Source organism: Pleurodeles waltl, chromosome 5 (assembly GCF_031143425.1).
Source record: "Pleurodeles waltl isolate 20211129_DDA chromosome 5, aPleWal1.hap1.20221129, whole genome shotgun sequence".
Taxonomy (NCBI): domain Eukaryota; kingdom Metazoa; phylum Chordata; class Amphibia; order Caudata; family Salamandridae; genus Pleurodeles; species Pleurodeles waltl.
The window spans coordinates 1,737,378,296-1,737,404,286 of NC_090444.1; the positions used below are offsets into that span (position 1 = coordinate 1,737,378,296).

Sequence of the window (25,991 nt, forward strand, 5' to 3'; positions counted from 1 at the left end):
TCCATTTACCTGTCAAAGAAAAGGGCAGTTGAAAATGTGGTAGTAGGAACATTGGCAGTTAAAACAACTTAAGTCCTCAGGTCATTGATCAGACTGCAAACTGGGAAGAATCTCATTCTGACTCTTTTAGCCCCCTCGATATTTTCCTGTTGTACCATCTGGTATTTATATTTCTGCTCTAAGTGAATCATACTAGGTGACTGTCACTTATTGCACACACTGGTAAAATGCTTTTGAGTGCTCTCCATCAGTGGAGTCCTTTAAAATTAGATCTGCTGCTGCAAAGTAGGAGTAAAAAGCTCTTGGGTAATTACGCATTGGTGGTGTGTGCACATGTGTGCACATTTGTGCTGGCTTACTATCTGAGACTACTATCTACCTCGGACAAGTATTTGCACACAGATAGTGTGTCACAAAGGCCACCTTTAAAAATATTTCAGGTCTTTTAATTTAATTGAGAATACAAAACAAAACTATCCCTCTTTCTCTTTGACTATAGTGGGAGCCTATATTACTTCACTGTACATTTGTATTAATTTACTGTAGTCACACTATCGGTGAAGGTAGCAAAAAAATAAAACAATTGCATTGGCTGAAGCTAGTGAACAATTTAAAGTTTCTTCCTATAGTTTAACAGTGGCTGAGCCAAAGATAATATTTTTTAGCCATATTTTCACTCCTTCGGGTGAGGGATGAACTTGCTGCATAAGAGTTCCCCTAGTCCCCTAGTTGTGTAAAGATGAAGCTAAAGGAGGATGTCCTGATTCCTGCTGGGCACACAGATTCCCTCAATGTCCAGGAGGCCTTGGGGCTAGTGCATTGCATATGCATCGCTAGACAATGAGATACATTTAGGCACTTAACACCAGAGAAATTATTAACTCACTGCCATGTAAAGTATTCAGAATACGTGTGTGTTCATTGGGGACATTTCACACTCAGTTGTCAACATTATGGTGAAATTCAGCGCTAAAACTTTACAATTGCTTGCCTAAGGGCTTCGTTGCATCTGATAATGGTAGATCAAATATTGAAAATATTGCACCCTGTAGGTTCACATTGCGTGAATGGGACATCAAAAGAGTACCAATAAAACGAGAAAATGGCTGCTAACATGAGAGTAACATGTGTAAAAGTGGAATTTAAAAAAACATGATATAAAATCCTAAGAAAATGTTCATTAGATTTAATACTACTAGCAAATGAAGGATTAGCAAAGGATTGGGTAAAAAAAGAAAAACATAACAGACATTGAAAGATAATTACAAACATAGATGAAAGAGGATGAATTGAAACCTGTGTTGGTGGAGAAAAATATAAAATAGACTTATATAAAAAGAAGTAGAACAGAAGATACTTAGGAAATACTAAAGGGGAACAATTAATTATAAATTGAACATTATTTATACATGCGTTCAAGCCAAGGCCACAAAATGTGAACAAAGATCATGACAATTAGATTCTTCACTGCTGAACACAGAGAAGAGTCTAAGGGCCTCATTAAGAGTTTGGTGGTCCCAAAGTGGAACCACCAAACTCGTGGGAAGGATGCCACTGCCTTGCCCTATTACAATGTTCCCGTTGGTCAGACCAGCAGTAACAGTGCTACGAGATAAAACTTGGCTCCCTTAAAAGAGCTGAGTGCTATCTCGTAGCACAGAGGGGGCTGACCACCACCACCCTCAGAATGCACAAGGCTGCAAAGAAGAATCTTGACAGCTTTAAACCCCAGCTTTCACTGCATGGCTACTTGGATTTATCCTTGGCACCAACGATACCTTAAAGGAACACAATGGCTTAAAATATGGCCTGGTACCAAGTCTCTCTTCTAAAGAAGGGGAAAACCATTTCTTCCAGAAAGTGACTTCAGAATTGCTCTTCAAGCTCTCATACTCTTTGCATCTGGATGGTGGTAAGACCTTGTTCATTGTGTCCCACAATGTACACTGAACTTTCCTAAAGAACATCCTTCATTCCTTAGCACATCTCATTCTAGTCCTGAAGAAATATGATCGCATTACCATCATCCTAATGGAACTCCAGTATTTCCTCTTGGTAAAACAAACTGCATCATTTATAAAGTCAACATGACCTGTACACCAGGGTTTTCATGCAGACAAGTTCACCATCTCTGGCCACACCCACAGCAATAACAGATTCAGACTGGAGGATAATCTATGCACAAGGAATCTCCAATCCACCAGGACCACCCTGCTCCAGTTTAGGAAAGAGTTAGAGACATATCTCTTAAAAGAACCTTATATCATAATAAAGTACCTGTACACATCTGCTCCTCTGCAACCAAACTACCCTTCCAATCTCTTAATGAGCATATGCTTGCCTTTAACACTCTATACCCTCTGCTGTGTTCTGGCTAGGTTTGTGGCTGGGAAGCCTGTCATTCTTTTTTTTTTTCTGACTGGGCATAGATGTTTTGGTTGGTCCACCATAAAATGCATAGCTCCCCGGTCATGGCTCAGCTACTTCTAATGCCTACTTACTTTCATGTAAATTGAACGTGTGTGTTCTAGAATGCATGCAGGAGTCATCCAACTTCAAATCATACAATATGATATGGTTTGAACATTTTAAATAGACAAGACTAAATAATGTTGACTTTCCACCTATTAATGAGGTAATACACCTATCACCTGCTTAGGAATCCTTCTCTCTAGAGTGTAAACAAACAGTACCGGCACTGTTAACAGAATGCCTAGTCTTGTTTGTCCCAAGCAATTTTGCTTATTATTTATGAAACTTCAACTGACATTCTATGGAGTGGCTGGCACATAAGAGAGATAAGGCATGATTACTGACCATGACCTCATACTGTGTGCACACTGACTAAGTTAAAACCAACATTATCACGAGGTTCTCGCAGAGCTGAGGTGAAAGCTAGATTTACCTTCTCTGGCTCTGGTTATCAGTGCCAGAAGAACATTGACTTTTTAATAGTTTCCACCCTCTCCTCCACTTACGTTGAAGTGTGGTAATGGCTCCGTATTCTCCAATTTGTGGGTTTTCGCTTACACACGTTCAAGTTTCTTTCATACAGGCATACCAAGTCATTCTCATATAGATAGCACTGTGGACATCTTCCAGCTTTACTATGACAAATTCATTTTGTATTGCGGAATATTTATCTGTGATTGTAGCTGTGAAGGTTCCATTATGAAAAGCATGACTTTATGCATGAAGTAAAAAATCATGAACAACAGTCAATCTGCCATGATATGTAATGGGGACTCAAGTACAATGCCTGAAAAAAGCTTGGTGAACCTTGAAACATATATTTCCACGCACAGACATGTCTTACCTTTAGAAATACCTGAGGACATTTCACATTTGCTAATGGGAGAGAATGGATTTAGACATCGCTTCTCACAGAAAAGTATTTATTAATCAGGGCAATTGACATCAAACAGAAGTAAGAAAGTTATATTCAAAGGACACAACTTCTGAATTCAGTCCTAAGTATGCATCCATTTTATATACGTACTTTGTATAAAAACCAAAGAATTAACAAAACTGATGTTCTGATAAATACATGAATATGAGGCATGAAATTCATATTCAAGCTGATGTTTACCTATATGACACTTGCAGCATTCATCCATGATTTAGGCATTTATAGGGAAGGTTTTCCTTATCAACAGCAAATATAATTTTATCTTCTGTTGTTGCCGCACTATGATTTTTAAATGTGCAAACTTTGACATTCTCAATTGTGAAAGCTGATATACATACCTGCCCAGTGGATAGTTGCAAAACAACAGCCAATAGCAGAGTGACCACAACCATCATGCTCATCTTAAAAAGAAAAAAATATATTGAAAATTCATAATTATGATAAAACATGATGTGTTTTTAAATGATGGAATGTTTTAAAATACTTACTAACGAAAACTATTGTTAATAGGATAAAAAATAAATATGCACATTAAATACTGCTTTAGCTGCAAAGTTTTAAACCAATCTATGTTTGAGTGAAATTGAATAAGGTAATTGTTGCAATTAAGAGAATATATAAAAATCAAATGCTGTGTCTGAAACTTGAACGAAGAAGGATAATTAGGAGCAAATTTCCAGGTGCTTATACCTGCATATATGAGATAACCATAACAAACAGACAAAGTTATGTATCATAAAACAACAAAGACAATCAACTCGTGAATGTGATTATTCAGATACATATCCATATAATGGCAATGTGTATTTTTGTGATGTGCTAAGCACTAACACGCCTGAGGAATCATTGATATTGATGAACATATTTAATAACTATAACACTGTAGAAGTGAAATTAAGCTATTTTAAGGTCCTAATGGATCCCTACCCTCTTTGAAAATTCCCCCCACCACAGCCATCAAGTACATCACTGTTCAGCAACTGGCATCTCCTCCCAGATATTCAAATGATTTGAAATTGAGTTGAAAGAAGTGAATTGCTACATGAAATCCAAAGGCATAGTATTCATAGAAGAAGAAAATCTGTAAAATCAGGATGTGAAGTTGGCAGGGAATGTATAGATTAAACTCTGTTTCAGGTAAATGCTTAATCAGGGTGGTTATTAAAGTCATGATATCTCTGTGCCTGCACCTAACCATTACAGGGACCAGGGCACACCAAATAGATCATTAGTGGAATCCTGGAATGACCCCCAATAAGTAATTACTGAAAGCCAGTGACCCGGACCTAAGCAATTTCAATAGCTTGAACTGCATAACAATACTCAAAAACCTAGAAGCAAGCATTCATCAAACAAATTTACAAATGATGAAATATTTTATTTAATTCTCAAACACATATAAAAAAATCTAAATTTTAATGGGAAGGTTGGAGCTTTTTTTAAATTCAATTGAGGCCACTCATCATCCATACTATATTCTCTTCGATGCACTTGCACTGCTCACACAAATCAGTCTGAGGATACTACCTTCAGTTGTAGCTTTCAACATCAAATTTTGCCACATCTGCATAATGTTTTAACATTTTCAATTGTACATTTTGCTTCTTTATTTATATACACTTTATTATACAGTTAAAATTGTTTAATTTTCTAAGCAGTCACAGGCCCTCAGAGTAGGCTTTATGGACCCCACCCCTAGGGGATCCTGGGCCACAGCTTAAGAACCACTGATGCATTCTATACATTGTTTTCAGCTGCAATTGAAAAATATCTGGTTTGCACTGCAAAACAAAACAAGTTTGTATATTTTGTTTATATTTTGGCAGTTATATGTAGGGAACTATTGAAATAATCTAAAGTAGTGAGTGATATATCTCCTGAGGATGAGGCCAGTGGAGTTTGAAATGTTGTTACACACACAACTTCAAGACTAAATATACAAGACAAATGTTTAAATGGAATGATGGAAAATGAAAAAGTCATTAAAGAGCGTGAAGTTTGAAAAAAGCAAAAACGATTATAAAGATTTATTTTTTAACACAACTTGTTACTCGATAAAGAAGAGGAATAAAATGTGATGTTATTGCTTTAATTGCAATAACTTGGATCCATATGGTGAGTTTATACAAAAAGTAGGGTTTGGATGTGTTCACTAAAATTCTGTAATTCCCATGTCTCTTACTGTTTGCTATGCTTACAAATCACAGTTGAAGGATTAGAGGTGCAATAGAGAGGGCTGCAGATAGTGTAATATGTCATTTGTGTAAGCAGTCATTGATACAAAGAGAGACAACTCAGTGGATTTGAGCCTGTGTTCATGAGAGTCCACAAAAATTATAACATAAAAACACACCTCTCAAAATGAATAGCAATCCCACATGTATCTAATGCCAAAATATTCTCATTAACCATTTATTATGACTACTGATGATTCACAATTAAGTGTCTGTGGCACTGGTCACAGTTCAGTGTAGACAGTAGTGCCCCAACTGGTTTCAAGATAATTTTTCAAAGTGAGAGATTCTTTGTCCTCTATACAGGCTAGCACTTAAAGTGCTCTACTCAATATTATTAGGCTTTAAAGGAACACCTGTTCTAACTGGTTGGCTAAAGTTTGCAGGATCACTCTTTGGAACATGCACATCCATGGCACAAAGTGGGATAATGTTTCCAAACGGCAAAATACTTTAGTGTTAGGGTCCAGCTACAACTAAAACTGCAACATCTTGCCTAACAGTAACAATTAGAGAGATGGGTGAATCCACATAACTTTATACAACCATAATATTCAAGCAGTTTATGTGTTTCTCTTGATGTGCATGGGGCACACACATGATTACACAAAGTCAAGAATGGCCCGAAGTGGTCGTAAACTGTTTTGGCAGACCACATTTGTGAAAGTGACATGCTCTCTATCACATGATTATAAATGTGTATTGCAGGCCAAATGTGGCCACTTTGGCAGCAAGGTCCTCATCATTTCTCGGGGGGATACTAACTTAACATAGCCTCTATTAGGTTTCACTCAGCTTTTCCTTTCTCCTCAGAGTTAAATGTTTGCTGCTCTCCACACTGCTACAGTGTAACCCAAAGTTTGTGCTTTTAGCCACTAACTTAGACTGTTGAGGTTTTACATCCCTGGAATTGTGCAGTGCAGGGTTGAGGAAAGCATCAATTAGTCAGTTTGAGGATTCCAGCGAAGTTGAGCAAACCACACCAGACCATTTCTCCCAATTGCTGCCCAAAAAATTGGAACCAGGGTACTCTTGTGGGCAGTGAAGAACATCAAAGTCTAATGACAATCTTTGGTGGCAATTTTATGGTAGGAAGGGAAGGGAGAAAGAAGAGCAAAGAGAAAGGATCAGAGTATGGGTAATGGTGTAGGTGATGGTATGATATAACATTACATCCAGTATTAAACAATATATTAAACTTCAATTGCAGCTTGCGCAGCAGTGTAATAGCTGGAATTCCCTTTATAGAAAACATAGAAGACGGTATTATGTATATAGTTCAGAGGAAATCAAGGGTCATTCTGAGTTAGGTTGCTGCCAAGGAAAAATGGAAAGGGTAGTATGCTAGTATAGATTAGTACTTGAGTAAGGGTCATAGACAAGGACATTGAACCTTGTCATAAAAGCTGGTCAGTGGCATGAGTCCATCCGGCAGTATCATATACTTACCTTGTTTTATGGTGACAGAGGAAAGCAACACAGGTACAGCTTGCTCCTGCAGAGAATTGGAGTAAAAGATCAACTGTTTAAGCAAACTGCCTAATTTCATAGTGAAGGAGTAAGAAGGCTATGGGGACTTCGGATATTTAATGCTTCTACTACTGTCAATGTGAACTTAGCTCCCAAATGTCTGGAGACAGGGTCCTGTTGGAATTTTGTCCCCAGCTTCCTTTTTAGTCCTGCACAGCAATGGACCCAATATTTGTTCTAACACACTGAGTTTGTCATTGATATTTTATATAATGCAATCACTAACTGGCCACATTTGCACATTCAGTGAGCCACTGTTCTCTCGAAAGGACTATTGTTTGCATCCAGTGGATACAATATATATCTTATTTGCCACCAAAGATGTCACTAACCGTCAGTGGGAGGGAGAGTTAAGGTCCAATTTGTTAGCAGTACAAAGTGTAGCGAAGGTGTGAGTTGCATGGAGTATGTTTTGGTAAATTACAAACATATTTTCCACCCACAATTCTGTAGGATATGAGGAGTGTCACAATGTACCAGATTGCATCTCCAACATGATTTATGGGGTAGTAATCCAACTCGGGAGAGACACCTATACCATAAATGAGGAATTTTGAAAAACAGGAATTTGAGACTAGATTCTCAAACTAACTGGTCATGTCCCTCCATTATCTCAGCTCAGCTTCCTTTCATGTTGTCCCTGTTTAGAATAGTCTGCCACCTATTTCTGATTTGTGATTCAATTGGCTTGGAATATGATGCATTAATCACCAGACCTTTAGGTCCCAGAACCAGACTTTTCCAGGCCATTAGAAAAGTGTCTAAGCACTTTCAAATAGTTTTGGATCGGAGAGCTGAGTACATGTAGAACGTGAGAGATGATGGCATCAAAGCGTGGGGGTTCTAGTTTGCTACAGAGATGGCTAATAAACTAACAATAGTGCCAAAAATGGCTGTTTGTCAGAGCACATTAATCTCTTAAAGCTCGAAATTCAATCAACTGATCACTTGGTTGCATTCCCTTGGTGACCCAATAGTTACCCAGGGCAGTTTATTGCCTATCAGTAGTCCAGCCTTCCCCTACATTAGAGCAAAGAGGTGCATATACAGATCCATTTTCAGCAGCTTGTTACAGAGTTTCCATATTGACAGAATACCATTCATTAACGAGTTAAATGTTCCTTGAAATGGGTATGCATTGTCCAGTGATAACTGGGTTAGGGGCAGGATAGTATTTGTATAAGAGTATTCATAGAGGTATCTGTGGCATTTGAGATAGGGAGTTAGCCATCTAAGACAAGTGGTGTACATAATAGTAAATCTTTATACATGGGAGCCCAACTCTTCCTGAGGTAGTAAGTGCTTGCAATTTCAACTGTGGTCTTGCTTCCCCACTTATGAACCTTTTATCAGTCTTGAGGTCCCTAGTGCTCCAGAAAAGGTGCAATAGAATCCTCATATAGTTCCTCTAGGAGTGCCCAGATACAAAGGCCATCTGTGATTCATAAACCAAGGATAGGATCACCTTGCTAGAATGTTTACCTGCAACTTCACATCAATGTTTATAAGGGAGATGGGATGAAAGTAGGAGCATTCTAGATTGTGTTTACTTACCTTCGGGATGAGAGATGATTGCTGTATTTGAGATAGGTCCCAGTGACCCTGTTGTTCAGGCTCCTTGAAGGCTGCATGAAGGAGGGGAACTAGCAATGATTTATTCAATTTGTAAAACTCACCCAGAAATCCATTCCCTCCCCAGTGATCTACATGAAGGTAGTGCTGAGATGGCCTTTACAATTTCGTCTTCGGTGATATGTTCATTGAAGAGTGCCCTACCTTTCTCTAACAATAGCAACAGCTGTAAGTTTCTCAAAAATTCAGATTCTAAGTTGTCAGCGTCAAGGCTGTCTGTTATGTGGGAATTTGTAAAATGAGGCAAATGTATATGGGCTACCAATAGCTGTCCAGCCATTTTGCCTCTCTAATTGTTTCTCTGCTTTAATTTGATGAGGGCACATTCTGCTGTTCGAAAGCACATTGTATTAAGGCACAACTATGCTACCATATGTTTGTGCTGATGATCTGTGTCGGTGATGGATTATATTGCTATGTCAATACATGGACTTGGGGGGCGTGGGTGTGTCATGATTAACCAATGTGTCAGTGGATCACTTTCAACACCCACCAGTTCTCCAGATGAAATAAACCTCCTGGAGCCCTTCTGTGTGTGGTATTGGATGGTCTTTTCTCAATGGGCAATAGGTGCCCAGCCACCAATTGTGTATTGACTGTATGAAAACTAGTTTAGAAATATCTAAAGCATTGAGTGACAAAAGCTCAGGTTTCAAGTTGGCATTCATGGGCTTCTGATATGGAGCTATGTTCAGCCTGAGGGTGACTGTGAGAAATGCTGGGACTTAGTTGGGCCTTGACTAGAGTGTGATGACCAGAACTGACTAGAAGAAGGAGGTCCTGGAGCCTCTGGAAAAAAGCCTGCTACAGCTGGACTCATTGTGCACGCCTGTTGTGTGAAAGACTGTAAGGCCACAATATATTGGGCCATACAATACATGCTGAAGTTAGAGATACTGGGACACCAATACAGTGCCCCATCCCCTTTTCACGTGTCCTCTTTCTTTTTGAGTTTATGTGGCTAATTCCTTAACTGTAAGATTTGTTATGAGATTGAAGTCTATAACTGGGGACAATACACACAAACATATGCTCACAAAAGATGTTTACAATGGATTATCTGGAGGTGGGCTACCTGATTGATGTTTGAGGCATAGCTGATGATCGGTTGGTGCCTTCCTGGTCTGAAATAAACTTGACTTGCTGAAACTGTTGACACATTTGTTTACCATATTGGGGCTGATTCTGCCCCTTATTTTAATAAGAAGAAGTAGAAGGGTTGCAATACATGAAATTCTAAATATTGTTTTTTACCCAAATGATGATAATTTGAAGGACTCAGTAAGGCAACGATAGAGCCACATGTAACATGATGGTGAAATCAGTGCTGCACAGACCCTTGGCAATGAAAACCAGAGGGGATGCTTTTCAATCTGCAACTGGGGGTGAAGGCTTTGCAGTCCGCAATGTAGAAACTGCATGTTTGGCTCATACTGAATAGTTTGAAAAATTGTTAGGACATATACAACTTAAAGGGTTCGCAGGAATTAAAAAACAACAAGGTAATTATTTGCTGATGATAATTGTACTTGGTCCATTCTGCAGGGTCATTTCTGAACTTTTCACCTTCAACCCCCCATTTTCTGAATTTCATTTTTGTTAGAATTAGGACTGTGCACATTACTACTGCTACCCAGCGGTAAAGTGGTCATGCTTTCTCATTAAACATGGTAAAATTGCCTTACTCCCAATTGATACATTAGATCCCTAGTAAAGTGGTACACCATATGCTCAGGGTCTATAAATTAAATGCAGCTAGTAGGCCTGCAACACTTACTGTGCCATCCACTTAAGTAGCCCCTTAAAACATGACCCAGGCCTGCCGTTGCAGCCTAAATGCAGTTTTAAACTGCCAATTAGGCTTGGCAAAATACATCTTTAGCCAAGCCTAAAACTCTCTTTTTAATACAAAAGTTACCCCGGGGGTAGGCTCTAAGCAGCCTAAAGGGCAGAGTGCATTGTATAAAAAGTTGGACACATTTGTTTTTCACTGGAGTGAGGCCTACATATCCCATAGGAGAACATTGGGTTGCCTTGTTACAAATAATTAGTGATAACGTTTGTTTAAGAGCAGGAAGGAGTTCCATGTTTGGTGTCTAAGGAATTGTAATTTTAAACCCTCTTTAATGGCAAAGTGGGATTTTATCATGTCACAATGCTATAAATTCCCCTTTTATATAGTTGGCATTTTCTTGTCCTACCCATTTCATGCCTACAGCTTGTTTCCTCGGTCACATGATTAGAAGTAGTTAGCAGATGGTCTTTTTGCATTCCTCCTAGACAGCCAGACAAAAAGGGTAGTAGGGGTTGGCAGGATAGGCCATCCTGACACGATGGGAGGGGCAGAGCTGTGCACAGCCCTATTTATACTTCAAAGAAGCTGCCTCAACCCAAACACAAAGAACTTTACACTAGCCTTTTGTGTCCCCAGACATCCTGGGACCAGAGGAGGTATTAAGGAAATGCCTCCGCTCTCTGAGGGGTGGGGTGGGATTTTATATGTTTCTTCCACTTCAAAGCTGCCATCGGGTATTAAATCATATTCACTCTTCAGTACAATCCTGGACCTTCTTCCCATGCTACCTGAAGTGACTCTAAGAATTCAGCTGACTTGACTCCTGTCCAGAGGTACAGGGACATAACAAGCTCCAGAGGCCTCCCTGCAACTGTCCATCTGAACTGCTAGAAAGGGACCTGCAACTGGACCTGTCTGAGCCATGCTGGCCTCTTCAAGAATAAGCCCTGGACCCCCAAGAGGTACTGTCCCAGGTGTGCTACTCCTCTGAAGAAGGAGAAATCCTGAAGTTTTAGGCTATTTGGACCTAACTCTTCATGCCACAGTGACCTCAAGCAACAACCAGCATATTGAGATATACACTTCATGCTACAGCATTGAAAGCCTGCAGTGACTGCCATTGTAAAGCTCCAGCAATATCCATCCATGACACCTCACAGGAGCTTCATGGTACAGTGATGGCCATCCGCAACACCCAGCCGGCTCTTCGGAATACATTGCTGACCACCCACAACGCTCTCCAGTCTCCTTGTGGCCTCCTCCTCTATGAACTGGCCTCTTCATGCTAGAGTTTGAGAAGGTCCTTGTATTTGTCCAGCACTCCATTGCAGTTGGCCTGGTCTTGTAACTTTCACCCTGTCTCATACGAACAGATAACTGCAAGTGGCACTTTTAGTTTTTTAAGTGATATATTTACCTTATTCCTTCAAATGTGCATATCTCAATGTCTACTGCTTGGATTTTGTTGTTTTGGTGTGAAATCATTTATTACATTTATGGAGAGGTTGTGGCGTAATGGCCTGAACTGCCAACTATGGAGCATGGGCAACCAGGTTCGATACATGTATGGTAGGTTATGTGTTTGGGAAATAGCTTGATTACTAGTGAGTGTACACTGCAGTGGGTAGTCGTACATGCAGACAGGTCTTGTGTCACCTACGGACACACGTATGAAGAAAAACTGTCTTAGGTGCTGAGATCGCTAGAGGTAAACTAATCTATGGACCACAGTGTGACACATAGGTGATCATTATGAACATGGCGGGAATCACAGCACCGCCAGCGGTGGCAGTAACTACCGCCAACAGGCTGGCGGTCCAGACCACCAAATAATGAAGCACATGAGAAACAAGTAGAGGTCTAGCCACACACCACCAGCATTGGAGTGATGACAAGGACAGAGGAGGCTGCCCACAGGCTGGTGGAAAGGCCCCACCCATCCACCAAATAATGAAGCACAAGACCTCCATTAGTTCCAGGGTGAGAATCACCGCCATGCAAATCGTGGCTGAAACGAACTAGATAAAAGAAAACACTCACTGGAGGTACACACAACATGCCGAAGTAGACATGGAGAGAAAGTTGCAAAAAATGCCAGTGCTGCTCCTTGCCATATACCTCCATGACTGTGACCGCCGACGAAGACGATGACGGTAAGTACTGCAACCTAGTACACATGGGAAGAAACGGCACAGTTACACAAACACCCCACCCACCCTGCAGCGCACTCCCAACCCCTCACACCATCCCACACCATACACACCAGAACAAGATGTACTTACCCAACACAAGGCAACATAGACCGGCACTAAAGTACACACATGTGCATACCACACCCCCACAATGAAACGATTAACAACATCACTATATTGTGCCAATAGCACCACTGGGCACTCAAACTTTAATATGCGTAGAACAATGTAATGTCCGAATAAGGCCATTGGCCAGTCGATAACGAATACCGTGAAGGGCCCAAATAGGCCGGGCTTGACTCCCACATGTGCACAGGGTACTCCACTGTAAAGGGGTATCCATGGGGCAGCCAGGCACCTCAGTGAACAGGGACAAGGGGTGGGGACTTACATCTGGAAGGGGGTGGTATGGGTTTACATTTGGGAGGTGGAGGGGGTTTGGGCTTGCCCTTGGAAGGTGGGGGAGTGAGCTTGGACCAGGGGGTAGCAAAGGGACCTGGGGCAACACAGGGCTTCTTCCTCCCTGGGGAAGGAGCACAGGAATGGGAAGGGCAGACTGGGGTGGACTTGGATGAGGAAGGAGTGGACTGGGCAAGGAGATGTGCATGTTTAGGGACAAGACGGGTTGGGCCAGTGGGTTCAAACAGGTCAACACGGGAGAGGAAAAGTTTCTATGGGACAGTTGGGGTGGATTTGAAGGAAGGTGTGGGAGTGGAGGTAGAGGGAGTGCTTGTATCAGGTGTATGTGTGCCGGATGTGAATGTATGTGCCTGAACAGTATGCTAATGTGTGGTGGATGTGTTGTGTTGGTGTCTGTGAACGTTTGAGTGTTTTGGGAGGAGGGGGGATAGACACAGTGCAACTATACAGGCTTCGAGTGTACATGGATGTTGTCTGGGTGTCTGCAGGTCTGATGAGTGTGCTGCATGTGTCAGTCAATGTAGTTGTGGTGAGTGCAGGTGTGGTGTCTGGGGTGGATGACTGGATGTCAGATGTTGTGGTGACTGCAAGAATGGGGGCAACAGCAGTGACTGAGGGTGCAGTGCTTGTGTGTGTGCATGGTGAGGTGACACACAGGGATGCAGGAGAGGTGGACACACTAAGGGAAGTAGATGTAGTTGTGTGTGCCTTTGTATGTTGGGTTTGTGTATGCCTGTGGTGGGAAATGTGGTGCTTGTGTCTGGCTGTGTGCTTCTTGTGTGTTGATGTGTGTGCATGGCTGTCTGGACATGTGCTTGGGATGGGTGAAGGGAATATGGTGCTGGAAGTGGTAGAGGTGGTTGGAGGGGGGACAGAAAGACCAGGGACACTAGCTGCCGTAAAAGAGGAGGCCACAGCCTGAAAAGATCTCTCTAGGCTAGACAGAGCACTGTGAATGCCTTCCAGGTATGCATTGCATTGCTGCATCTGGGATGCTAGCCTGTGGGTGGCATTCACGATGGTTGTCTGCCCTACAGAGATGGTCCTCAGGAGGTCAATAGCCTCCTCCATGAGGGCAGCAGGGTAGATTGGGGCAGAGGGTGAGGTGCCTGGGGCGAAGGAGACACCCACCCTACTGGGTGAGCCAGCACAGGCAACTGGGTAGGGAGCAACTGGGAGGATGGAGATGGCATGGGGGTGGCGGAAGATGACATAGAATGGGTGGGCCTTGTTGGGTCTGCCACCACCAGGGAGCTGCCATCGGAGGAGGTATCAAAGTCACTACCGCCAGTGGTAGCTGCCTCCCCCGTGATACTCCCCTCGCACTCCAACCCAGTGTTCCCCTTGGCCTCCGCTGACTCTGCCTCCTTGGAATCGTGGGCCGCTGCAACCCCACTCGCCGGTGCCACTGCTCCCTCGCCAGATGATGCTGATGTACACAAAGGACACAAGAGCACAGGGGTGGGGAGACAAAACATGGAAGAAGTCTATAAATACCTGAATGAATGCACATCCCTGGTTCACACACACTCCCATCCAGCTCACACACCTACACGCAGCACCTACAACAATAGTAATGACTGTGCTGCTGACTAGTGGCCACTACCCCAGAATACACCCTTTTACCCACATGAAACATAGACCTGAGAAACTGTGTGACCTACAAACATGGGGGACCATGCCCAGCCAATGCACCCACTAGTCCATGGGCCCACAAAGCATCCAAGAGTACAGGAAGGTGAACCCCCATGGGCCTATTTGGACCATCCACACCTGTCCCACACCATTTCCTTGTCTGAGGGGGACAGGACTACAGAAACACACCTGTCAGAGTGCCTGGCACCAGACAGCATACACACCACAGCACCCAAACACATCCATCAAAGTAATATTAAACAATGTTAGTACTCACCCCCTTGTAGATGTTGTGCTGCCTTCACGCGCCCATCCAAATCCGGATAGGTCACCGCCACTAGGGGGGTCAGGGTCTGATGGGCTCCCCTTCCGCGTTGGGAGGCCTTCCCCAGCTGGGCCTCTCAGGTCTTCCTGGCCCAGCGCCTCAGGTCCTCCCACCGCTTCCTGCAGTGGCCGCTCCACCGGTAGACCCCCGAGGGTCCGCACCTCCTTGGCGATGGTTTGCCACGGTGCTCTCTTCTGATGGGCACTGACCTGTATGGGACACACGGAGCAGAAAAACAGACGTCAGGATGTGGGCATTTTATACAGATGACATGTCGTCCCCTATGGGACGGACATTTCAAAAAGACATGCTACCAACTCACAAACAGTGCATGCCACACAATCTACGGCTGTGCAGTTACAAATTGAAGACACATGCATACAGGCATCTGCCCCATCACACACATCCAAGCAAGACATTTGCTGACTCATTTGCTCCTCAGGTCACCCATATAACTTGGCATACAGGGGTAGGTCCCTGCCCACCAGCTTCTCGAGCTCCTCCGTGGTGAAGGCCGGGGCCCGTTCCCCTGTGACTCGCGCCATTGGAAAAGCCAGAGTCAGGACACAGCAGCACATGCAGTAGAATACGTGCTTGCACAGGAATCAGGAGTCAAGTGTACTGGGTGTGACGACATGGCGTACGTTCCGCGGTGGTGTGTACCGTCACCGCCAGCGGCGATCATGATAGGGCCAGGTACCCCATTGACAATCATAAATCCAATGAGTGGGTGCACGGCGGTCGACACCGCCTTCCGAAATGACGACTACCGCCAGTGGAATGATGCCACCTCCACTCCCTCAGACCTGCATGGCAGGAGGCTGCCATCTTGCTAGCACCTCCTACATATATCCTAGCCAGGGGCCCCATTCAGGGCCACCAAATCAAAGCCCTTAATCGCTTGCTCACATGAGTGACTGATCCTAACATGCATCCATCTTATGAAATGTGTCCACACTGGGATGCCATTACAACAGAGTTGACCCTGCACATATGTGCCTGACATTGTATATATTCCACAGCGTCTGTATGTGCAACCTATGTATTGCACATCCATTAATACATTTACTACTTGTTTGAGACATGTATGTGTGACCCTCATATGTGTTCTTTCATCCCCCATAGGTACAGACACGTGTGGTGAGGGAGGGTCCCATCTGTGTACAGACCTCTTGTTGATTTGGAAACTATGGATCAACGTCACCTCATTGTCACCTACAGACTCAATCGTTAAACAATCCATGAGCTCTATGCTTTACTAGATCCTGTACTTAAACCGACTAATCGGAATCAGCATGCCATCCCTACTGAAGTGCAAGTGCTATCTGTACTCCATTTTTTGGCTACAGGCTCCTTTCAGGTGACAGTGGGCATGGGTGCAGGTTCTCACAGCCAATGTTCAGCCTCATCCTGTTGAAATTCCTGGGTGCATTCGTCCAATACCTGCAGACATATGTCCAGTTTCCCCAAAGGGCTGAACTACCTACTATCAAGTCTGTATTTTATGCCTTTGCTAACATGCCCCATTTGATAAGTGCCATTGATGGAACCCACATAGCTCTCATACCCCCAAGAGAGAATGAACAGGTGTACAGGAATCGAAAGAACGTCCACTCCATGAACATACAATTGGTGTGTACTGATGACCAGTACATATCACATGTAAATGCCAGGTTTCCAGGATCAGTCCATGATTCCTTTGTTCTGAGGAACAGCAGTGTGCCATACATGAAGGAACAACTACAAGGGGACAGAGGTTGGCTCATAGGTGAGTGTGTATGACACTGGATCAGTACATAGCTGACAGCCAGGCTGTATGCAAGTAATGGCAGTTTGTTAAAGTCCTCTTTCACCCACTTTTACAGGTGATTCTGGCTACCCCAACTTGCAGTGGCTCCTGACACCTGTGAGGAATCCCAGGACAGATGCAGAGAGGAATTATAATGAGGCCCATGGACATACTTGGAGGGTGATTGAGCGCACTATAGGTCTCATGAAGGCTAGATTTTGTTGCCTCCATCTCTCTGGGGATCCCTGTGTTTTGGCTCTGAGAAGGTGTGTAGAATAGTGATGGCCTGCTGCATGCTGCACAACTAGCTGTGAGGAAGGCTACCCCCCTTCTAGAGGAGGAGGGTGTTGTCCATCCAGACATGCAACCTCTGAGAGGGGATGAGAGTAATGGTGAGGATGAAGAGGGGGAAGATGTCAACTCCAGGAACCAGCTGATCCGCCTATACTTCCAGTGACTATGAGGTACTGTTCACTGATGCTGTTGTCTTCACTGCAAAGTGTAAATCTAACTCATGTGATTAGTGATGTTGTGTCTGTACTCATTGACACTGATAACTGAAGATTGAAGTGGCATGTGCCAGGGAAACCAAAATGGTGTACATTCTGACTTACTTCAGACACTACAGTGCATGGAATTCCCTTCCTGTAATAAAGGTACGATTATGAAATTGACTGGCTAATAAATACACACTCACAATTGTATACTCAAAATGACAGAGGACATACGATTTGGTGTAGATGTGTTTTTTTAAGTGTCACAAATTTGTAAGTTAGCTGTACAGTGATATGGAGTGGGCTCATGGTGCCAATCCATACTCTGGTGCATGGGCTCAGCTGTTGGTGGCAGTGGGTATTGGTCCATTTTTCCCTTGGTAGATGGTGTATTGGTATTGGCAGGTCATCATGGTAGCACATTGGCACACTTGGGAGACAGTTCAGGGCAGAGTCACTTCTTAGCGGGGGTCTTGTCTTGGCAGGTGTTCCAGTGCCATATCTGGGTCTGAGGGCACGTTTGAGTGACTGGTGATGGGCTTCAGGGCTAGTGGTGCTGGTCTCTTGTGTGTCTTCTGGCAGTGCTACCAGTCCAGTAGCTGCTGCTGATGTAGGTGTCAGGACAGTGTCCTGGCTAGTGGTAGGGGCTTGCAGGTGGGTGGGGGAGGGCAGGCTAGCATAGTGGTGCCCCTGCAATGGTGGACATGGTAGCATTGATTTGTTTCCATTGCTCCATAGCCTCTTGGTGTTGTGCAGCCTTTGATTCTGCTCCAGGGTGGCCAGGATATGGCCCATCTTGTCCTGGGTATGGTGGTATGCTCCCAGGACCTCAAAGATCACCTCCTGAGATGCAGCATCCATCCTTTGGCCACCCCCCTGGGCCACTGATGCCCTCCCACTAGCCCTTGCCCCCTGTGCCCCCAGCATAGGTCTGGCAGTCCCACTTGCACTGGGGCCATCATCGTCCTGCCTGTTGGTGGGTGGAGACTGTGGCCCCTCTACATGTGGTCCGCCAGTCTGTGGCCTGGAGACACTGATGTAGGGTCGTTTGACCTGAGCTGATAGTCTTGGCTGGGTGGTAGGGATGTCAGTGGTATCTTGGGTTGGGCTGCTAGAGGGAGACAGTCCAGGTCTGTGTGACGGGCCAGGGTATTCCTCACCGTCCATACATCCCTCTCCAGTCTCCTGAGTGGGGCCTCTGTCTCTATGTGAGGCGCTGGCTCTCCTTGGCCGTTCTGTCTGGGTGGCATGGGTGGTGGTGCCTGTGGGGGGAATGGATATATATGTTGCATGTACTAATTCGTAAAGGGATGCACAGCTCTGCCCTATTTTTTGCTTTTATTCCCCTGTCGGGCCATGCAAGGTCCTTATATGGAATTATCCTTTCATTTTGAGTGGGGGTAGAGGTGCATTGTGGGTGCAGTAGTGCCATTCTGAATCCTTGCAGGGGTAGGTGACTGTGTACAGGGGGGAGGGATGTGGGCCTGTAAGTGGGTTTGTGGGCATGCAGGGTGACTGGATGTGGATGTAGTGGCCTGGATGGGGATGTGGTCCTGGTGGTAGTGGGAGGGGTGGGCTGGTACATGCATTACAGGTGTGGTGGATATGAAGTAATTGTAGTTGACTTACCCGAGCCCAGTCCTCCAGTGAGTGCAGTGATGCCCTCCGGGTGCAGGATAGCCAGTACCTTCTCCTCCCAGTTGGTATAGCCGGGGAGTATAGGTGGGGTTCCTCCACCAGTCTTCTGTACCGCAATGTTATGCCAGGATGCCACTGACCTCACCTTCCTGCGCAGGTCATTCCATCTCTTGCGGATGTCGTCCCTTGTGCGTAGATGATTTCCCACTGCGTTGACCTTGTTGACATTCGTCTGCCATAAATCCATCTTCCTGGCAATGGTTGTCTGCTTTACCAGTGCCCCGAAAAGTTGTGGCGCGACCTTCAATATTTCATCCACCATGGTCCTTAGCTACCTATCTGTGAAGAGCGGGTGCTTAGGGGGTTCCATGGTGTGTGTTATGGGTGTGGTTTTATTGGTGTATTGGTGAGGGTGCTGTTGTGTATTAGTGTGTGACTTTTGTTATGTTGTGTTCAGTGCATGCATGTAGTGTTGTCAGTCTCATTCGTGCAATTGGCGTTGCAAAGGATTGTTGGGGGTGTATGTGGGTGTTTTATGGTGTTGTGGATGTGTGTCAGGTGTGTGGGTTTTAAATCTGCCAATGTGTGCATTTCTTGTTGTTGGGTCTCATTGTTGGCCGTGGTGGTCCTTACCGCCAATGGTTGTTCGACATCCACTATCTGCCACGGTGATTTGTGCATCATTATTAGTTGGTTGGAGGATTTTTCTGCATGGTGGTGGTGTGGTGAAGTGTGCAGCCTTTCTGCCATCATGGGCCCTGACGGCAGCTGGAGGTTGCTGGATTTTTGGAGGTTTTAGTTTTTGGCATCATTATATGATGGTGCGCTGTTCACCCCCCACTGGCGGTCTTCTGTTCACCGTTGCCATGGCGGTCGGTGGTGATTGCCGCCATGTTCATTATGAGGGACATAATGTGTATAAATGGGTAACACTGAATACAAGGGGCATGTCTGCATTGTCTAAAGAGAACAAAATGTACTCTTGTCTAATGAGTTGAGGTGGACAGATAGCTTTGGAAGCACTGAAGCTAACTTGGGGGGACAAATAGTGACCACTACATTCTTCATCCTAGCTAAGGATATTCTGATGTGGATGACCTCTGTCATCCTCATTCATAAACTACTTTTGCATACAGACACCAAAAGTCGATACAACTCCATATATTGAATCTTGGAAGGGACATCCTTTCTTATAGCCAGTTCTTATGCTACCACTGGAGGACAGGTTGAGATTCTGGAGTCTTTTACACCATATTTGGTTTGTTACCAAGAGCCTTAGGGCATATGGGGTGTAACCTATAATATGGTGCTAAGCAATTAACTAAACAGATCCACCCATTTAAAAGGGCCCACTGTGCACTAGCGACACCGACATTTGCACCATTTGGTGGGAGACAAACTCTGAGGCTTGGGAATACTGTTACTACTGAGTAGAACACATAAAATACACAAGATGTGATATGTTTTTAGGGATGGGGTCTCAAACGATTGGCATTGACTGAGTACTTGGCTGCTTTGTACTGGATCACAACCCTTTGTAATTTGCACTGAAATGGGCACAAGCGACCCAAAGCTGTTACTGTGGCAGCCACAGCCGGAATCACTAAATGACACAAACTTAGACAAACAAATTGATGTATATTTTGATGAGAATTAAGGCTTGGGTTCTTTGGCTGCCATTGAGTGGGACACCTTTAAAGTGGTGATATGAGAAATTTGCAATACAACAATCTATGGGTTCAGTACACATGAAGAATAATGTATATCCCACATAAATGAGGGGTACAGCGTTGTGCTGTAGTAAGTACAGATGCCTTGGTCTACCAATGTGAAATTTATTCTAGTCTGGGCCTACATACATACCAATAGTGTTGTTATTGAGATCTCTGCAATTGTTGAGCACACCAGCTAGTCCTCTCCTGAGGGCTAAATGATGAATGAGAAACTAATAAAATAGCTCACACTTTCATTGGCTGGAAGTGGAGCAGCACTGGCTGAGGTATGTATATGTGTGTCCTCATCATTGTGGGTAGTGTTTAGTCATGGATCCACTCTAACTAGCAGCAGCACACATTTCCACACCATCAGTGATTTTCAGTAATCGGGTCCTGTGTCACAGTCACAGTGGATGAGGTTTATGGGCACATGTGTCATCAACTCACCTGGTGCCAGCTAGATGATTGGTGCAGCCTAACATTTCATGGGGCAGGCCCTCCCTCCATGTCTCAAGGGATGCCCAACAAATAACTCCAATCTTCATCTCCATTGTGGCAGAGCAGTCCCTTAAGCACATCCGGCCTATTCAGCAGCAGTCAATGACCCCAAACTCTTATATGAGAACTGAATGTGAGACACCTCGCAGAGCAATAACTGACAGCAGACGAATTTTCTGAGTCAACCTCCACTTCCACATCTTTCTGATTTCATTGGCTGGTTCTAATTTGCAGATTTTCTGTTGCTGTTTTCTCTTTTCATATATGATAAGCCACTAATACATTGAGGTCCTCATTATGAGTGTGGCGGTCTTCGGACTGCCAACACTGACGATCTTTTGGCGCCCGCGACTTCTGTGGTCTGTTGAAAAGACCGCCGTAGTCGTAAAGACATTGAATATGTCTATTGATTTTAGGTTGATGCTTTTTTGCTCTTGTGAATTTCGCCCAATAGATGTTCGATAGGTAGACCTACTGTCTACTAAAGTGCCTACTTTGTAAAAGAATAAATGATTGGGCCCACGTTTTTCTCTGTAGCCTGCCTGTTCCACTGCTAAATGTTTGGGTTGCTGAATACAAAGTGGTATAATATTTATTTCACCTTATGCCTCTTTCACTTGCCAATATATTGCATCTTTATCTCAGTCATGTTGGTTCTTTTTGATGACTGCCACATCATCACTGTTTTCACATCCTTCTCTTCCTCCTTCTTACCCTCTTTGCTGCCTTTTTCTCTTTTGTTCTGCATCAAAGTCTGGTTGGTCAGCAAAAATGACTACCAGTGGGTTGTAACTGCAACCACCTGCTCAAAATAAGCACTGGCCTAAGCTCATTAACCCTGGAGACAGTGACCTTCCCCCTCAATGAAGACAAAGGAAGAACTTCCTACTTAACTTCTTGTGGAGATGAATAGTGTATGATGCAACAACAGCAAGCCATGGTCACATATTGTCTTTGATACATGAATTGCAATGTTTAGAAACTAATTTTTGAAATCAGAATAAACCACTCTGAATTGTGCGATGATTAAAATGGATACTGTATTGTTGGGGAGAGGTAAAACGTATAGAATTGAGATATAAGCCACTATCAGCCCCATTTAAAGATGACTAGTAACATAAATGAGGCTTTTCTCCTTCAAGCAGCTCCCCCTGGCCTTTGGGTGAAATATCTCTCTGACAATAATTCCAAAATTTCTGGCCACCCTGTTGAACTCATTCTCCCAAATGTTGGTACTCTAATTCTATCCCAAATATTTTCCAGTAACCAATGCCTGACAATCTGGGAGATATTTGAAGAAATATTCTGTAAGACTGGTCTTGTACAGAGGTAGCCACGTGGGTTCCCATGTATTGGATGCCAATTCTGATGCCATTTCTGGGGATGCCATAACCATCTCATGTCAATCCTTTGGATGAATATTTAATCATGATACTAACCACTCACTTTAAAGGAGGGGCAGTGCACAAATTGCACAATGAGACTTCTGCCACTGACTGACGACCTGTTACCAGCATCTTTAAATCATGCTTTTGTTGTGCTGTCACCTTGATATCCTAATGTGGGTATAATATTATGAATAGAAATACATTTGCCTCTATGCATTAAGTGAGGTTATGCTATAACGATGCCTGCCAGCCATTCTAATGCAATTCACAGATGCAAAAAAAATTATATGTTATTGCAGTATAGATATTGCACAAGTAAGAGATCCAGTTCAACAGAACCAGAACAAGGGTAAATAACAAGGTCCAAAGAAATTGAAAGCAAGGACATGCTGTGACGTGATACAATTCCGTATAGTTGGGGCCATTTTCTACTTCTTTATTGGGCATTGGAAGAGTGCACCACAAGTTTTATGTAGCAAAACACATTTGTTTGCCTGTGCTGGCTAAAGAGTTTCATTCTTAAAAAACGTAATGTACCTTATGTTCTTTCTAGAAAATTACATATTCATGCCGTAATTATATATAGTGATGTTTATTTTGCTTTCATTACAATTATTTTAAATCATCGTGTTCCCTGCGTATTGTAAATAAATGCAATTTAAATGAAGAGCTTTCAGCAACAAATAATGTGTGATCTGATAAAATGTAGTGTGAACAACAAGCGCAATTTACCGCTTTCAAATGTAAAGTGCATATTTCTTTGCTGATGCAGAGTGCGAGTTTGACGATGATTTGTGAATTTTACGATATTAATGGTGGCCTTCCTGATCCATATTGCCGAGAAATCGTACTAGACATGGTGTAACAGAACAGCCAAACAATGGTTAAAACGAACTAAAAAGTACACAGATCAACAACAAATGTCAGTAGAATGAATACAAATAAAATACAAATACGCTTGCTGTACTGTAATGGTTATGATCAAGAGAACATCACTGTAAGAACTAACTGGATAAAAATAGTTTACTGATACTTAAGGGGTAACGTATAAAGCTTAGGGTTCCAGAGAATCAAGTCAAGCTGATTATTTGACCTGAGTCAGGTTTCAGAGTTGCAATCACAGTAGGAGTCGGTGTCAGTTGATCAAATGGGTGCTACTTCCAGGCATTGCAGCACAAACTGTATTGCAGAGTCGGATAATCAATGTGCTGCTCTTGCATCCTTGAATGCAGATAAGGCCTCTACTTGGCCAACAGAATATTGCAGATTCTGCCTAGTCCACAAGCCCAGCAGGCATGCAAATGAAACTTGATGGGTACCAGCAAGCATGACCCCCATAGGGTACAGAAGCACCACCAAACCCTACCCTGGACACTAGAAGTGAATGCACAGGGGCAGAAAGCAGAGCACCAGCATACCACCTCCACCACAACTAATAAAAGCCTGCCATCATCACAATACTGGTAGGCATACTCTTTGGGGATGTGACCTGGAGTGTCAGCATTCCATCTCCACCAGAAACAAATGAAAGCCTTTCCAAGACCCAAGACTTAAAGGAATGATCCCGTTGGGAAAGGTAACAGAATGTTTGCAAGTCTCCAAGCCCCACCACAACAAACGAAAGTCTGACAAAATACCGAGCCCATCAGGCATGGCCTCCATGGGGTGGACAGCAGAGGAACTATATGCCCTCTCGTGACAAATAAAAACTTACTAGGATCCATTGCCCAGCAGCACCTTTAAGGTGAGGTGAATAGCTCCAGTATGCCTTCACCATCCACAGAAAATGACAACACCCCTTCCTGACATTTAGGCCTGGTGGGAGGGTGGTGACAGGGGAATCTGGTCTTGCAGACCTTGCATAAGACCGGACTGCTTGCTTCAGTCTGAGGAGGAGGGTGTACGGTACGGCAATCAACACAGAATCATGGTCTTTGGTGGTTGTGATTGTCTCTCTTACATCGATGGGGATTGATGTCTGGATGACCTCCTTAGCTATTACAAGAACAGACTGAACTGTGGTTCCTACTACACAGTGTGCTTTCGACACTATGCAGAGCACAGGACAGGCATTCACCATTCCCCGATCTCTTTTTTACAGAGATACAATCTAAGCCTAGGCATATTGGTCCAGAGTATGATCCCTGATACAAAAAACATGTCACTACTACCTTATTACATTAAACACTATCTTATTAAATTGCAGCTATATCCTACAGTTTGTTACATTACGTTCCACTGAGGTATTTTCCTATATATGCTCACACACACTAACATGATAACTCACATTTACATGGTTTCTTTCTCCCTGGAAGTAAGGAAGGTCTGAGCATTTACCTGTTAACGATTTCCCACTGTTTGTATTATTTCAAGCTCGCACTTTCTACATTCTCCCCCTCATACCTGTCCTAAATGTATTTAGACTATTAGCAAAACAGCAGTTACTACAGAAAACCTGTATTAAGGTAAATCGGTGTGACTGTGTCACATTAGTAACTGTTTCGCTTAATAATTTTAATAGGGATGCTATGCACATTTGTTAGAAAATGGAACAAATAGATCGACCAAATTTTCTAGTCTTCAAAATTGTAGATCTCTCTAATCTGATTATAAGAAAATGTATTTTGGATCTCATAAATACTACAAAGCTATGCTTCCCTATAATCTTTAATAGGCCAGTCATTTAGTGCCTTTGATAACATATCCAATATGTATTTTGAAAAAAAATAGAAACTGAAGTAGAGAGACATTTAATCAGAGTAGCTATTTAGAAAAACTGAGTAAAAATCGAATACTTCCAAGTGTGCTTTTATTGTCTCGTTCATATTGGTAAACAAATGTTCAAATATAACTTATAACTATTATTGTCAAATGTTTGTGGCTTACAGAAATACCTAAACATGCATTTCCCATCACTTACCTTTGACCGAAAGGTAGAGATGAAAGTCTTCTATGTTCCTCTAAAGACTCATCAGTAGAAGTCATGTGCAGTGTGGAATCAAACAATACTTTTAGCATTATTTGAAAGCAGTTGGGCAATTATATAATAATTACACAGAGTGCACTTAACTCTCGGACAAGCAGTATAGAACAAAACATAAAAAACAGCATGTGCAAAAACGGTACAGAACTTATTATTTCATACTGCTACTATTGGCAGAATGGAATGATGCCAGTGGTTATTTCATGGTTATCCTTCACTCCTATGAAAATAGGCAGTCATAGTTGGTTTGTGACGATAATTCTGAAGCCCAAAATTGTAGGCATCCAACTTTCTTGCCCTTGTGTCTATTTGTT

The 25,991-nt window shown here is 43.3% G+C and overlaps 1 protein-coding gene across 2 annotated transcripts in view; it reads right to left on the bottom strand.

Annotated features, from left to right (window-relative positions):
- LOC138296727 (cysteine-rich venom protein latisemin-like) overlaps positions 1-25,991 on the bottom strand; it is an 83,427-nt gene that overhangs the window by 42,107 nt on the left and 15,329 nt on the right. The window contains exons 1-2 of one of the 2 annotated variants that reach the window (XM_069236129.1): positions 25,615-25,701; positions 3,748-3,810 (exon numbers count right to left, since the gene is read on the bottom strand). In XM_069236129.1, the coding sequence (XP_069092230.1) occupies positions 3,748-3,810 (63 nt within the window). In that variant the 5' untranslated portion in view covers positions 25,615-25,701. Of the gene's footprint in view, positions 1-3,747; positions 3,811-25,614; positions 25,702-25,991 lie in introns of those variants that run through there. The other variant, XM_069236130.1, reaches the window with a different exon arrangement.